The sequence below is a fragment of the Macaca thibetana genome, chromosome 9 (assembly GCF_024542745.1).
Source record: "Macaca thibetana thibetana isolate TM-01 chromosome 9, ASM2454274v1, whole genome shotgun sequence".
Lineage (NCBI taxonomy): Eukaryota > Metazoa > Chordata > Mammalia > Primates > Cercopithecidae > Macaca > Macaca thibetana.
Window position 1 is genome coordinate 92329089 of NC_065586.1, and position 16692 is coordinate 92345780.

A 16692-nucleotide genomic window follows, 5' to 3' on the forward strand; every position below is an offset into this window, starting at 1 on the left:
TGAGACAAGATGGTTGAACCTAGAGGACATTATGTTAAGTGGAATAAGTCAGGCACAGAGAGACAAATACTGTATGATCTCGTTTCTGTATATGTAGAATCTAAAACAGTCAAATGCGTAGAAGTAGAGAATAGAATGTAGAATGGTGGTTAGCAGAGGCTGGGGGTTGAGGGCAGAAAATGGAGAGGGAAAAGGGTCAAGAAGTACACAGTCAGTAGGTGGAAGAAGCTCTGCTCTATTGCACAGTATGGTGACTATAGTTAATAAAAATGCATATTTCAAAGTAGCTAAAAGAGAGGATTTTTAATGTTCTTACCACAAAGAAATAGTAGATGTTTGAGGTGATGGTCATGCTAATTAGTCTGATTTTATCATTCTGCAATGTATATACATGTATCAAAATATCGTATTATAACCCACAAATGCATACAATTATTATATGTTAATTAAAAATAAAATCAAGCTATAAGATTTTTTTGAAAGAATACCAGTTGATCCCAGACCTGGTTGCAAGCTCCTGCTCTGCTTCTTACTGTTGGGTGATCTTGGACAAGTTCCCTATATCCTGTAAAACTCAGTTTTCCCATCAGGAAAATGAGGACGATGACCTTAGCTACTTCCTTGGGTTGCAGAGACATTAGGTGACATGATGTTCTCAAAGCCTCAGCACTAAGCCAGCACATGGCTAGTACTGGATAAGCAGTAGTTCCCATCTCCTCTCACTCACAGGAGAGGACACCTGTGATCTGAGTCCCACTTGCATGTGTTCCACCCTCCCAACTAAACACCTCACACTGTTTCTCCTGTTTTCCCAGGTAGCTGGCTGTTGTTTTGAGTGAAATGAGTTCGTAGAGGGTTTTATACAGATGAATGACACAACAGAAATTAATTGTTCTCAGTCTTGGGTTAAATGTCAGGTGTCTTTGCTTTGGACTGGAATTAACTCAGCACAGCATCTTAGCAGTGGGATTTCTTACTCTAATCACAAATGTTGACTGACAACTAAATGCTCCTTTCATTCTTAAAAAAGGGGGAAGAAAAGAAAAAATATACCATAAATGCAATTTGTGTGATAGACATAAGTCTTTGGGAACACGTAGTTGATTGAGAAAGGGGAAAGTTCCAGAAAGAAGTCCTTGGTTATGCAATGTCATGCCAGTTAAGCATCACTGACTGAAGTGGTTGACCTTTGCCCATTTTATTTTTAATATGGACATGTTTTCAGCACATTCTAGTCTCTTTCCTCAGAGTTCTCAGAAATTGTTGCTGTTCTTTCTGCAAGGCACTGGCAGAGCACTAAGCTCTTTTGCTTGTTAGCTGGGTGAACAAAGGACTTCTGATTGCAAAGTCCATCTCCTCACCCATCCCAGGTTAGCTTTCCTAAAATAGCAAATTGTTCCTTACCACTAGAGGGCACCAGTATCCCAGGCTTGCTCCCTAATCCCACATGAAGAGGACAAAATTTCTAGATTGTGTTTCTCTCAGGAAAACTAGTCTCCATGGCAATTCGTTGCCCTCTTTTTGCCAAGGTGTTCCTGTCCTCTGTCTTAGGCTTCATGTGTTGCTCTCTTCAGTCTCAGAGCCCATTCCTGATGTGGGAGATGTCATCCAAGAGCAGGTGACTTAGAACATCAGTTTCATGGCATCTCCGTGTGAAAGGATGTTAAAGCCAGAGGGAGCCTTAATCATGTCCTTCCTCCATCCTTTCATTCACTCAACCAAGATTCAGGGAGTCTGGATGACTTGTCAGGAGATGTACAGCCAGGAAGGGACAAAATCCAAGCTGGAATGGGTTCCCTGACTCCTCCATCCTCTTTTACAATAACAATATTCCAAATCATTTAAAACCCACCAAACTAGTATTTATCCAGCATTCACTCTGGACCAGGCATTATTCTGGTACAATGCTCACGCTATTCATTTATTCATTCAATAAAATATTTGCTATACATCTTCTACATGTGAGGCACTATTTGAGGGAATATGGTTATGGACAGAACAAACCAGGTTCCTGCTCTCACAGAGCTTACATTCTAGTGTGCTCATGGGAGCACAGACCTCTGTCACCAGAGAACTTGGCCCTGGGGAAGGAAAATCACTTTGAGAATGTTTAGTGGAGTTAGATATTTCACTAGAGGGATGTAGCCACCTAATACTGAAGACATTCTAGACGTGTTAATAATTTATTTTAACTATCTCCTGTCCAGCAGTTTGAGAGAGACCTCCGGCGCTATGCCACACATGAACGGAAGATGATTCTGGATAACCATGCTTTATATGACAAGACCAAGGTACAGTTCTCTTCCTAAAATTGGCTACTTTGATCCTCATCCCCAAGGCTGGCCCCCGAGCTCTTTTCAGGAACTGATTTTAGTATCCAAGTATGGTTTCCTTTGTTATGCGTGTTCTATTTCCAGTTGATCAGAGTTGAGGGCAGCAGGAAAGATTTCCACAGACTCACAGTTTCCACCTGGCCCAGAATGCACTTCAAGAGCTTTTGGCTGAAAGATGATGAGCTAATTGGGCTTCCAGAACCAGTCCAGCAGTGCATATTAACGGGTTTGGTATATCCTTGGTGTTGGCAATGAGTAACTCCAAAGTAAACCAGGGATCCCCAGAAATCACAAATACTACTTGTGTACCCCTCAAATGCAGGGGGCAGTGGCATTCTGAGTGGCCATGTAGGCCATTAACAACAGTCTGCTGCAAGAAAGAGAGCAACGGAACTGCCCTGAGACATAAATGAGCAGCCAGCCAGTCTCACTCACCAGCCATGTCACTCATTTGGCGTGCTAGTCTTACTGTGGTCATGATCCAATTCAGCTCTCAGCAAAACGATAGATGACTGGAGAAGTTATGAAGAGTTAAATATCCAACTGTTAAATACACAGTACTAAGGGCTACTCTTCTTACAGTGATCAAGGACACCAAAATAGGCTCCAGGGGAAAGAAAACTCAAAATAACTAGAAGTAATGGTACTGGCCAGGCACAGTGGCTCACGTCTCTAATCCCAGCACTTTGGGAGGCCGAGGAGGGTGGATCACTTGAGGTCAGGAGTTCAAGATCAGCCAACATGGTGAAACCTCATCTCTACTAGAAATACAAAAAATAATCAAGTGTGGCGGCTCGCACCAGTAATCCCAGCTACTTGGGAGGCTGAGGCAGGAGAATCATTTGAACGCGGGAGGCGGAGGCTGCAGTGAGCCGAGATCACACCACTGCACTCCAGCCTGGGCAACAGAGTGAGACTCTGTGTCAGGAAAAAAAAAAAAAAAAAAAAAAAAAAGTAATGTCCTTTCCCTCTAGGAGCTTGTAGTCTAAATGAGGTGTACTCAGAGTTGTCTCAGTTACAAGTGTCAGAAATCAAATCTAAAGTGACATAAACGAAAAAGGGAACTTGGGTTATATTCCGCAATATCTAAGGGTTCAGGGGCAGCCGAATATGGGTGCTCAGGCAGGCTTCCCTCAGTATTGCCTTTATTCGCAGGCAGGTTTTCCGATAAGTCCCACTCTTCCAGTTACTTCAACAGAGAAAAGCCTGTTTCCTAATAGTTCCCCCAAGAATCCTACCTGATGCTCATTGGCCAGGACTGGGTCATGCGCCGATCCCTGAACCCATTACTGTGGCTCTGATTGGCCAGACTTGGGTCATGTGCTTCTTCTTGGAATTGGGAACAGCTCCACCTAACCCTCCTGGACTGAGAGTCAAGAGGAGCGGTTTCCCATAGAAAAATCCAGGTGCTGCTCGGAGAAGAGGGGGCTGTGGATGCTGGCAGGAAAGCCTCGGATGCTAAGCATGTGGGTGAAGGCAGATTCACATAGTACAATGAAGGAACACTTACCAATTAATACATTCTAAATAACTCAATGTAAGCAAGTGCCTAGCACTGTGCTATGTACAAGAAGGGACGGAGGAGAAGAGCTGCTTGGTCTTAGAGAGATAACAGGGTGGGATCCTGCTGGGGTTAGAGGCAAGCATGGAAAGCTAGAGGAAAACCCAACACATACAAGTATCCTATAATTACCAGCAGTACATAATTATGACTGCATGTTAGAATTACCCAGTGCATTCAAATAGATTGATTACAAGACCTCTCCTGAGCTTCTGATTTCGCTGGACTGGAGTATGGCTCAAGCTTCAATGTTTATCTTTTAAACTCCATCAGGTTGTTCTAATAAACAGCTGTGGTTCCGAACTACAGCCCATAGGAAAAAAATATACAAATGGCTTTTGCTGAATATGTTAAAGCTGTTATGATTTTACCTTAATTCATTTAGTACCATATTTTGGAAAGTCATTTAAAATGACTTTTTATACTCAGAAGCAGGGCTCCTGTTTGGGCTATAGTTCATTCTGACAAGGCAGTTTTATAAGTAACACTTTCACTGTGTCCACACCATGGTGCTTAGGAAAAATATCTGAATGCACATATTTCTTGTTATGTTTTCAGAGGATATTCCTCAAAGCAGAAAGTGAAGAAGAAATTTTTGCGCATCTGGGATTGGATTATATTGAACCATGGGAAAGAAATGCCTAGGAAAATGTTGTCAACCTTTTTTCCCTTTTGTTTTCAAGTTAAATAAATTATGCTTCATATTAGTAAAAGATGCCATAGGAAAGTTCAGGGTTATTTAGGTCTTATTGAAATGCAGATCGCTACTAGAAATATATAGCTTTGGAAACATGGGAAGGCGCCACTGGTAATGGGTAAGGTTCTAATAGGCCATGTTTATGACTGTTGCGTAGAATTCATAATGCATTTTTCAAGAGAAACGATGTTGTCATTGGTGGCTGATTCAGGGAAGCTCATCAAAGCCCACTTTGTTCACAGTGTAGCTGAAATACTGTCTATCTCTAATAAAAACAGAAGGAAACAAGATGATGGAATCTGTTTTTCTTCACTCAAATATTATAAACTATTTTAAAACACAAGTGTAACCAAGCAGAAGAATAAAGAGCTTACAGTTTCTCTTAAGGGGACAAACAGGCTTACTTAGAAGATGCAGAGATTCCAGAGGGGATTTGGGTCCCTTCTGGAGCTTGTGGAGGAGGGGTGCTGCCTCTGGACTGGCTCAGCTCGGCTCAGTGCCTGTGTACAGCTGGATCCCTAAGCATCCCAGCACACCACCACGTAAAGGATGTACTCTCCCTGCCATCATGCTGAAGGAAAGACAATGTCCTCAACCACCAAAGAAATATCTCCCTCTTTTTTCCATCTTGGAGCTTCTGTCTACACCTTATGGCTTAGTCCCTCTCAGGAAGTCAATCTCTCTTGGCTTCTTCATCTGAGGGTACCCAAGGGAAGGGAGGGAGCCCTGGCTGAGGGAAATTTTGGAATTCCCGGGCTCCAGACCTGTTCTTTCCTCCTCCCTCCTCCAGGAGGCATGGACCCTTTGCCTTGAAGGGAATTAACAGGCCATCTGTTCCAGCTGCTTCCGTGTCTTCAGCCTGCTAAAGAGCTGGGAGGCCTATGACGACCCTTCTCCCTTCCTTCCAGTCCCTCTGGGAAGAGAATTTTGGGAGATACAACACCTTTTGGCTATTGTGACTAATGCTGCTATGAACTTTGGCATACAAGTATCTGTTTGAGTCCCTGCTTTCAATCCTTTTGGTAGGGACCTAGTAATAAAATTGCTGGACTCAATGGTTATTCTATACCATGTTTAACTCTTTGTGGAACCACTGTACTGTTTTCTATAACAACTGCACCCTACTACATTCTTAACCAACAGTGCTCAAGCGTTCCAATTTCTCCACATCCTCAACACTTGTTATCTTCTGCATTGTCTGTTTTGTAATAGCTATCTTACTGGGTGTGAAGCGGCGGGTGAAAACTTTTGTCCATTCTGGAACCTAAAGACAGTCCAGGCTGAAACTAACACACTGAAAGGGCCTCAGGTTGTGTGTGTGTGTGTGTCACATCTTGAGTTGATGGCTAAAAAAAACTGGGGACAACAGGAGGGTGAACAGCAGCCACCCCTACTGACCTCAAATCCCAAAATCCACAAAGTATTCTAGTCTTTTCTGCTGTCCAGTGTTTCTCGGTTATGATACTCAAGATTATTCTAGGTAGTAAGTAGATTAACATTTTCATACTGATATAATCGATAAATATTTATTGAGTGCTTACTATGTCAGTCATTTTTCTAGGCACAGGGCATAGAAAAGATAACAAAACTGTCAAAAATCTCTGCCTGTATGATTATAAGCATAAAGCTTATGTTCTAGAAAGGTGTTTGTATTCGAGAGGTGTTATGAAAATGGTTCCTTATTGATGGTAGTGATATAAAGCTTCCTTTTTGGAGTAGGCTTATTTAAATAAGAAAAGCGACTCAAGGTCAGGGAAATCACTTAGGAAATATTACCAGTGGAATGGGGCTGTGGCAAGAATGAAGAGAGAGGGACGCGGGTGGCTGACATTTGGGAAATGTGCAGGTGGCCTTGTCACCTTCACTGAGCAACTCCCCAGCCCTGTTTTCTGGAGGTCCCCACCACACAATAACCCCAGGAGGTCCATGCCGGAGGAGTTCCCCCATCAGAGAACCTCACAGATTCTAAATGCTACTTTCCTTATTTGAAAAGGCCTGTTGGAGATTCCACAAATGTGCATGTCTTTGTTTTTTTTTTTTTTTTTTTTTTTTTCCTTCTGTAAGCCAGAATTTTTATCAGTTCTGGCCTTTTTTTTTTTTTTTTTTTTTTTTCTGTAGGCCAGAATTTTTTTCAATTATTGTGGTGCCTAGTTACCAGAACTCAGCCTTCGCCAGTGCCTCCTACTTTGGGAGCAGAGCGCCCTCTGATGGCTGACAGAAGAACTCTTGGAGGCAAGCACAGTATGATAGAGCAGATAAGGTAGGAAGTCGATTATCTGTTAAAAACATTGCAACTATATGTAAGAAGCCATGGATCACCGATGCTCTATTTGTTCACTTTTTTCCCAGTCTTTAAAATCTGTATTTTATTTGGGGTAGTTTTTATTGCTGTATCTTCATGTTTACTCATCTTTTCTTCTGCAATGTCTAGTTTCATTAATCCTCTCCAGTATTTTATCTCACACATTATAGTTTTCATCTTTACTTCTGCAATGTCTAGTTTCATTAATCCTCTCCAGAATTTTATCTCACACATTATAGTTTTCATCTTTAGATTTATGAGTTAGGATTTAAAAACTATCTTCCATGCTTCTATTTAACATATTCAATTTTTCCTCTGGCTTATTAAATACATGGAATATAGGGTAACTGTTTCAATGTCCTTGTCTACTAATGATATCATCTGTGTCAATATTGAGTCAGTTTCTATTAACTGAGTATTCTTCTCATTATGGGTCACGTGTTCCTCCCTCTTTGCAAGCTTGGTAATTTTACATTGGATTCTAGACATTGTGAACATTGTGAATTTTTTCCTGGATATTTTTGTATTCCTGTTAATATTCTTAAACCTTGTTCCAGGATGTGGTTAATTTACTTGGAAACAGTTTAATGTGTCCTCATCTTGCTTTTGAGCTTTGTTAGGCAGCGCTAACATAGTCTAATCCAGGGTTAATATTCTTCCCCACTACTGAAGCAATACTTTTCTCATTGTTCTACCTGATGCCTGGTGAATTATGATGTTTTCTACTCTGGCTGTTTGGGAACAGGCACTGTTTCTGGCCTCCCACTGAGAGGCCTGGTCCATTAGAGCTTAGAGTATTGTTCCCTCTAATCCCTTTGTGTGGTTCTTTCTCCAGCCTTGGGTAGTTTTCTCACATGCATATGCTGATCAATAGAATAATCAAAGGGTCTCCTCTGTTTCTGTGCAACTCTGTCTCCAGTACTCTACGCTGCAAATTCTATTCACCTTGGCCTCCATGAACTTCCAGCTCTATCTCACTAACAGCATGTGCAAAGGCCATGTGGTGCAAGGACCATGGTGTCAGAGAAAAGGCCCACATGGCAGGAGTGCCATGGCATAAAATGAGCAGAGACAAAGCTCTTGCAGCCGGAGGTTCCCACGTGTCTGAGTTGCAGAGAGAAAGCCTATGCTTGTGGACAGACCATGGCCTCTGAAGGACAGAGAGGAGGACTAAGTGGTTGGGGCAGAGAAACTAGAAGGGCTGGGACACAAGGCTAGGCTTTCCCCAGCTCTCAAAACAAAGACCCATATCCTTACCTTGGCTTTCATAAGTGGGTAATCCCTGGCCAGGTGAGTCAACAGTAATCACTGTTTGACTCTTCATGAAAAAATCAATCACATTTATGGTAGAATTTTATCAACATGGTTTGTTCTCGCTCACAATCAAATCTTTCAAATCATTTTAGCCTGGAAATGAAAGTCTATGATACATTGAGTCTCTGTCATTACAAATCAGATTTTAAGCCCCAGGGTACACTCAGGCTGTCCTCCAGAGGCCCCCATCCATTTTAGAAATACGTTCTACAGCCTATTGGACAGACTCAGCCAACTTCCAAAATGTTCCCCAGTCTCACCTGTCCAGTTTTAGTATTTTTCACCCCTTAACTTGTTGGAGTTCAGGTAGCCTCTCTAGAGGATGGAGGAGAGAAGGTTTTTTCTGAGTTTTACTTGGAGGTACAGCACTTTAATGTATGCCTGACATAACCAGACTTTTCAGTCATTTGGAATTCTCAGAGGATTGAAGTGTTATGCCCATTTCTCCTTCTCCTCTAACTTCAGGTAAAGGAAAAAGAAAGAGAGTATAGATTCTTATCTCATTTGAGCCTGAGAGAGCTAGTTTTATGTCTTCGAGCTTAGAGGCAAAGCACCTGTATAAAAGCTTTCCTGATATTATTTCCTTGGATGGAGATTCATATTCAATTGGGTGGAGAAACATTTCCACAAACGTTTAGCATTTTCGTTATGCCCCCAACATTGTCTTAGGACCTGGCAGGCTGTCTGACATTGGAAGGAAGCCAGTGCACATTTGTTAAATCAATTCATGCATTAAGCAATAATTCTCATCAAGATGGTGGGAGTGCAAAGATTATATGACTTCGCAATCTTTCAAAAATTAGTTATCACTTTTTTGTCTTCAATTAACATCGCAATGTTGCAGGGAGAAATGCCTTAAGCAAAACTAATCATTGTTATTTCTTGGCAAAATAAATAAGTAACTATCTCTCTCCACCAGCAGTCAGGAACTGAGAAGAATCATAGAGGGTATAGAAGGCTGTGCTGATGGGAGTGAGGAACAGGCAGGCAGAAGGAGTGCTTTGCAGGGTTTGGGGAAAATCAAAGCAGAATGTTTGGACTGGATGGATGTCACTTTAGAGACAGACCAATTCAAACACCAGATGATACAGGAGGAAATGAGACCCACACACATCGTGCAACCTGCCTAAGGTGACTCTCAACTTACCAGCAGCCCTGGGTTAGGGAAGCAGAGCTTCTGACTTTGGGTCTCATCATTTTGCTTACCACACAGAGCTGCCCTCCATGAAAGACTGAACGTCTTCTAGCCTGGCAGAGAAAGTGCCAATATTGGGAACATCCCTGGGATAATCTTGGTTCCAAGGACAGGGCCAGTGTTCTCTAATATAGACAAAGAAAAGCCACAAACATTTTGTAGGTTCATAAGAATGACCATTTTACTTTTCACTTCATTCCAACATAAGTTCTTGGGTATCATAGCAGAAGTAAATGACAGAAATGCTGAACCTTTCTAGTTTGATAGAAACAATGTTTAAATAAAGATTCTAAGCCATGGATTATAAGTAGAATTAAAATAAGTGATCCAAAATACAAGTCATCCCTCACTTTTAGCTACATGGCTTAGTCACATGCATATTTCAATCCAGCTTCACAACCACTCCATGGGCTAGGGGGATGAGAACTGCTGTCTCCATTTCACAAGTACAGAACTGAGGCTCTGGATGATCAACAATCGGCCCAAGGGCTGACACATGTAAGTATCAAAGCCAAGGCCACGGCTGAGTTCTCAGTAAATCCAAGGTCCTTCATGACATGCAAGAGAAGTACAAGCACCAGGATGACTGGGCACGTCTCTTTAGAAATGGCTAAATCTGCTTGTTTAAGGTAATTAGATCCAGAAGACTTGGCACAAAACTGAGTTTCAGAAGGGGCTTTGAAGAGCAGGTGTTGACATGTGGCAGGGACTGGGTTTATAGAACATGTTCTTGGTTATTCAGGGAAGAGGGGCACGTTTCTGAGCAATCAGAAGCCTTGTGTAAGAAAGGAATATTTTCTGGGATATCTGTGTGGCTCACGGAGCTGGTGGATGAACTTAAGATGCCCTGGACCCAGGCCTTCCCCCTGGGAGGAACCAGGCTGCCTGGAAGCCTCCTCATGGGAGTGAAAGTGAAAGCCCATTCCTGTGGTCCTGTCTCCATCCACTTGGGTCCTCTTGATTTTTCTTTCTGCCACACAGCTTTTCCCCATGATATCCAAGGACTTGGATCTTTTCTCCATTCCCACAGAATAGATAGAGCCCTCATTTCTAATAATATCTTGGAGAAACTCTTGCCTTCCCCCAGCCATCTTTACTTTCAACACACACACACACACAGAGTCCATCACAGAACTGCCCTCCTTAAATACTCTCTGATTACAGACACAAGAAGGAGCAATGAATGATGTGTCTCCTAGGCCAGCTGGGTGGTGGGGTAGCTGACACATGCTAGAAGGAAGTCTGCCCAAAGTCACAGAGGAAATGAAATTTGTATTGAAGGCAAAAGAAGAGTACAGAAGGGGGGAAAAAAAAGGCTGGGGAGGGATTGGAAAATGGGAAGAGGAGTTACTGGGATAAGAGAACGCTGGAGGGTGGCCTATCCTGGAGTAATCCACACAGAATAAGGCAACCTGGTTATAGTTTGCCCAATAGGCTCAATGAGCCAACACCACTTGAAGTGGCCTCTCCTTTTCCATTTGGCCTCCTTGGAGAGAGTCCTCAGCAAGCTGAAGCGGCAATGCTATGCATGGGCTTAAGGGCTCTTGTTTAATCTGAAGACTTTAAAAAACAACATAAAAGAAACTGTAAGTTTAACAACTATCCCTAAAGCACAAAAGTTAAAGTTATTTGAGGAGCTGCCACCAGAGGTATCATGATGTCTTACTTTAAAAATTAAGCAAAATGTTTCATTGTAAAGACAAAGTGTTGTTTTAATATGAAACATGAATTTCCATCAACATTAATATCTTTAAGGTTAAATGTAACACCACTAGTCTCTGTATTTGGAATTTGGAACTTGTAAGAACCTGGCTTTTCCTGATTCATATGAGGACAAGATCACACCTAGATTGGAAGATTCACATACTACCAGCAACACCTAGAATCATCTTTAGATAACAATTTGGACCACAGGCCTTGCTGAAAGTTTGCCCTAAATGTTCCCTTGTGTGATCCTGTGACTATGGGGAACAAATGCTGGTGACTAGCTATTTTATCAGGCAAGCAGTATGGGAAGAAGTAGGAGGAAGGGGGCAGAGAGAGAGAACTAACATTTTGACTGGCAACTAAGTAGCAGACACTTCCTTTTATTTCTTATTTAATCTTTTTAATTATGACATGAGGCAAATATTTCCCCTCCTTTAAAAAAGCAAAAACTGAGGCTTGGAAATGTTAAACAACTTCTCCAAAGTCATACAGCTGCTCAGTGGTAGGTGTGACTTAAGAATCCATATTCTTTCCACTGCTGTATGACGTGACTGAGCCATGTGCTTCCCTGTGGTCAGGGAATGTGTGGTTCCACGTGATTTCTACCCTGAGATATTCAGAAACAATTAACTGCTTCCTCTCATACATCCTGCATAAGTTTCATTTATATCCCAACTTGCACCAGGCTGACCTTGGCAACACTTCCATGAAAGTCAGAGCTGATGGCTTTTTTGAGAAAAAGGATATGAAAAAAAAAGAATGAGAAGACAAGACACTCAGAAACCAAGCCCCTTTCCCAAAATGACAAAGAAAAGCAAATTCCCATTGGGAGCAGGAACAGGATCTAAGGACCCCATCTGGTGAGTCACATGTACTAACTAAAGCACAAGGTCTGAGAGTTGGAATTAACCATATTGGGGATGTCCCCTAAAGAGACAAATCAGCCCCAAAGTGTTCCAGATCTGTAAATGAAATTTGGATTGATTAAGAAGCAGCTTGGCATCTCTCCTCTCCAAGTAAAAACCCTGGGTTTTCAACCCTGTTCCAGTGCCAGGTCTGCTCCTTGACTGAGCTGCATCATTCCAGGCTCAGTCTCGGCACAAGCCACCACAATCCCCTCCTTCTTTCCATTTCTATAGTAGGACGGTAAGGGTCATGCACAGGTTCCTCGCTTCCTGCTACAGTCTTCACATATATGTGGGCCTCTTGTGCTCCCATCGTATTCTTCTCACGTGTGGGTGATCTCCTAGGATTCTTAAGGAAACAAATAGGTTTTTTTAAAAACGACTGCAGAGAATTCTTACTAACAGCAACCACATTTACCCTCCCACCTGAAATAACCAAAATCAGACACAACATTTGAAGCAATAGTTTTCAAGACACTAGACAACAGGCAAGGAAGGACAATGGTCCTTGAGAGACAGAAAACAAATGAGGAGAGACCCACAATTGCCTGATCTTACTGCTTTGGGGAGCTTTCAGGCCACTCAACTATCTTTTGTTTATTGTTAACAAAGTATCTCATTTTTTGTCTTTTAATTTTTAATCTATTTGTGAATTTATATTTAAAGTGAGTTTTGTAAGCATCATATGGTTGGACCTTGTTTTTATAACCAATCTGAATATCTCTTCCTGTTAATTCGGGTATCTAAACTATTTACATTTAATGTGATCATTGATATGGTTAGGTTTAAATCTACCATCTTGCTATTTATTTTCTGTTTGTTCCACCTATCTGTTTGTTGTGTCTTTTTAACTCTTTTTCTACTTTATTTCATATAGATTTTAGAAGGACCTCATTAAGTTCCATGAAAAAAAATTGATTGGGATTTGTATTGAAATTACATTTATTATATAGATTAACATTGTTTGATATTGTAATATTATTAACACTTTCTATCCAGGAGCATGGTATATAACCCCCATTATTTAGGTATTATTTAATAGTTTTTTTAACCAAAGTTTTATTATTTTCCATAAAGATATTACATATTTTTGTTAGATTTATTCCATAGCATTCTACATATTTTTATTACCAATTACCATCACAAAATGGTAATTTTTAAAATCGCTTTTTCTAATTGTTGTTGATGTTGAAAGTGTAAATTACTTTTGTATATTGATTTTTGTATCCAGTAAATTTGTTAAAATTTCTTGTTAATTCAAGTAATTTTTCTGTAGATTTAGCTTTTCTTTTCTTTCTTTTTTTTTTTTTTTTTCGAGACGAAGTCTCACTCTTGTCCCCCAGGCTGGAGTGCAATGGCGCGATCTCGGCTCACTGCAACCTCCGCCTCCCAGGTTCAAGTGATTCTCCTGCCTCAGCCCCTCCGAGTAGCTAGGATTATAGGCACCTGCCACCACACCTGGCTAATTTTTGTATTTTTAGTAGAGATGGGGTTTCATCATGTTAGCCAGGCTGGTCTAGAACTCCTGACCTCGGTGATCCACCCACCTTGGCCTCCCAAAGTGCTGAGATTACAGGCGTGAGCCACTGCACGCAGCCAGATTTAGCTTTTCTATGTCGACAATCATATCATCTGCAAATAATCACAATTTTGTTTCTTCCTTTTCAGTGTTATATTTTCTAATTTTTTTTTTTTTTTTTTTTTTTTTGAGATGGAGTCTCACTCTTTTCACCCAGGCTAGAGTGCAATGGTGCGATCTCAGCTCACTGCAACCTCCACCTCCTGGATTCAAGCGATTCTCTTCCCTCAGCCTCCCGAGTAGCTGGGATTACAGTCGCCCGCCACCACATCCAGCTAATTTTTTGTATTTTTAGTAGACACGGGGATTTCACCATATTGGCCAGGCTGGTCTCAAACTCCTGACCTCAGGTGATCCACCCGCTTCAGTCTCCCAAAGTGCTGGGATTACAGGCATGAGCCACTGCACCAGGCTTATACTGTCTAATTTTTTAAAATCCTACTTCATTGACTAGGATCTAAAGTATAATATTGAATAGAAGTGGTGTTAGTGAACATCCTTGTTTTATTTCTGATCTAAAGAGAATGCTTTCTACATTTTACTGTTAGGTATGACGTTAGCTGTATTTTTTTTTTTAAAGACATCTTCTTTCAAGTCAAGGAAGTTCCCATTCTATTTTTAGTTTGCTGAGAGTTCATATCACTGTTACATTTTTTTGAACTTTCTTCACCTATTGAGATGGTCACGTGAGTTTTCTATTTTAGTTTGTCAGTAAAATAAATTATATTAAATTGATTTTCTAATATTAAAGGAAGCTTGAATTTCTGTTCAGCTGATAAAAATGCACTGAGAACCTCCTTTGTGCTTGAACTTCCTCTTGGTCGTCTCCTTTCCACATGTGCTCATACTGTGCTTGCTTTTGTGCATGAAAAGCTTTAAAACACTTAGCTTGTTTACTGTGTAAATGGTATATAGAGAGTATATCCAAGAGTTCTTACCTCAGATATCTTGGGATTGTCATCAATTTCTGAAATTTCACATGGTCTGTCACTTTCCTAAATTGGAAAAAAATAATAATAATAAAAGAAAGAAAGAAAAAGAAGTGAAGGGGCATAGCATTTGACCATAACTATGATTAAAATCAGTGGTTTTTAAATCTGAGTGTGCATTAAAACAAACAAAACAAACACAGAGGCATCTAATAACATCCCCACCTCAAACCAAACCAAACCCATACCCAAGCCAAGAAATATCATTGTGAGTTATCCAAAAATAATCCAGGGTGACAGTAGAGATGAAACAATATTGGCCATGAGTTAATAATTGCTTTCATTATACTCTCCTCTCTATTTTAGTATAAGTTTGAAATTATAATTAAAAAGTTGTTTTTGTTTTTTCAAGATCAGTGCCACAGCTTTGTCATCCAGAAATTCTGATTTAATTGGCTTTGGTGATTGGAAATTTTGAGCTTCCTAAATAATTTTAAAGTGCACTAGAGGTTGAGAAACTATTACTTAAACAATACCACCACCAACCACAACACTTCTTAATGTGTTTAAAATTTACAGCTTGTCAACACATCTTTACACGTAAAGATGTTCATCATCCATTATCTCATTTCATCCTTAGAACTTTCCCTACCTCTTAAAATAGGGAGGGTAGTTTCTATGACTCCTGTTTTGGAGTTGAACTAACCAAGTTGTCCAGGATCATATAAATCATAAAGGGGCAGAGTCTGGTTTAGAACCTCAATTTTCCATCTCTTAATTAATGCTTACCCATATGATAACAACTGTGAATGCGAATAGAGAATGGAGTTAGAACCCAGAGTCCACGTGACGCAGTTCTGTCACAACCATGGAACCTTGTTGGATATGGGTCTAGGTGGCCTTTGAATTCTAAACACAGTCCCTAGAACAGTCTGGCATTGGGGGCATGGATTGGATGGGGAGGATATAGATTCCCTTGTGAATTATACATGTTCAGATGTGTGAAAAAGGCAAAGATAGATAGAGCCACGTACTTCTGGATACATTCCTACCATGGACACCTCAGCCCCTCTTCGTCTTCTATCTTTCCTAACATTATCTCCATCCTCTCTTTGTGAAGCTTGTGCGCTTTTGTTTCTCAACTTTAGAAAGCACACCCACTGTACAGACATGTGTTTGCCATGGCAACAGACATCCCTCTCCACTGCTACTTTTTGTTACCCCAAATACTATCCTTGCCAGGAATTCCTCAACTGACCTGAAGAGTTGATGACAAATCAGCTCTGTTTGGTGCCTAATGTTGTGTCTGCAGTGGAAATTATGGCCCAGAAACTTCCAGCATCCTGTCCTCAGGAAATAGACATGGGCCCTGAATTCTGACACCCTTAGTCCAAAAGCCAGCTCACTGAAATGCTGCCTGCCTACACATCTGGACCCAAAGAAGCTGGTAATCACCTCCATGGCCTCAATGCTGCTTCTTCTTCGGTGAATCAAAGTAAATAGTAAAGCCACCAGCAGGGCTGTGGCCACCAGGGAGGGGATGGCCACCGCTAATCCAAGAGAGGGCCCGCAGTCCTGGCACAGAATGAAAAGCACAGGGTCAGGGGAAGCCCAGAGTCTTCAAGAATAAAGGAAAAATTCAATAGAATAAAAATAAAACAAAAAATCTGCATGGATCACAAACATCATCTACAAAATCAAAAGGGTAATGAAATAATGTGCAAAAATGTTTGTAACACACATGAGAAATGACTTACTTTCATAGGACTTAATTTAAACAGTTTAAATCTATTGGAAAGGGTAATGATCAAATAGAAAAATGGGCAAACGATACGAACAGGTATTCTTTAGAACAGAAATACAAATGTCTCCTCAACATAGGAAAAGCTGAGATACAAATCAGAGCAACAATTAGATGCCATTTTCACCTGTTTGGCTAAAAATAAAATCTTTTATTATATACCACACTTTTTTTTTTTTTTTTTGAGATTGAGTCTCGCTCTGTCACCCAGGCTGGAGTGCAATGGCACAGTCTCGGCTCACTGCAACCTCCGCCTCCTGGATTCAAATGATTCTACTTCTTCAGTCTCCCAAGTAGCTGGGACTACAGGCACGTGCCACCACACCCAACTAATTTTTGTATTTTTAGTAGAGACAAGGTTTCACTATA

At 40.9% G+C, this 16692-nt stretch overlaps 2 protein-coding genes across 8 annotated transcripts in view; one reads left to right on the forward strand and one right to left on the reverse strand.

Moving 5' to 3' along the window:
- The window catches only part of DNTT (DNA nucleotidylexotransferase), a 41274-nt gene extending 32120 nt beyond the window's left edge, over positions 1-9154 (forward strand). For 2 of the 4 annotated variants that reach the window (XM_050802901.1, XM_050802904.1), the window contains exons 10-11: positions 2208-2291; positions 4453-4879. In XM_050802901.1, coding sequence (XP_050658858.1) covers positions 2208-2291; positions 4453-4539 — 171 coding nt within the window. In that variant the 3' untranslated portion in view covers positions 4540-4879. Of the gene's footprint in view, positions 1-2207; positions 2292-4452; positions 4880-6709 lie in introns of those variants that run through there. The other 2 variants (XM_050802903.1, XM_050802902.1) reach the window with 2 other exon arrangements.
- Positions 9155-9561: 407 nt separating this feature from the next.
- Positions 9562-16692, reverse strand: part of OPALIN (oligodendrocytic myelin paranodal and inner loop protein) — a 128147-nt gene continuing 121016 nt past the window's right edge. For 2 of the 4 annotated variants that reach the window (XM_050802952.1, XM_050802951.1), the window contains exons 5-7: positions 15978-16097; positions 14532-14588; positions 9562-12363 (exon numbers count right to left, since the gene is read on the reverse strand). In XM_050802952.1, the coding sequence (XP_050658909.1) occupies positions 12187-12363; positions 14532-14588; positions 15978-16097 (354 nt within the window). In that variant the 3' untranslated portion in view covers positions 9562-12186. The remainder of the gene's footprint in view (positions 12364-14531; positions 14589-15977; positions 16098-16692) is intronic. The other 2 variants (XM_050802954.1, XM_050802953.1) reach the window with 1 other exon arrangement.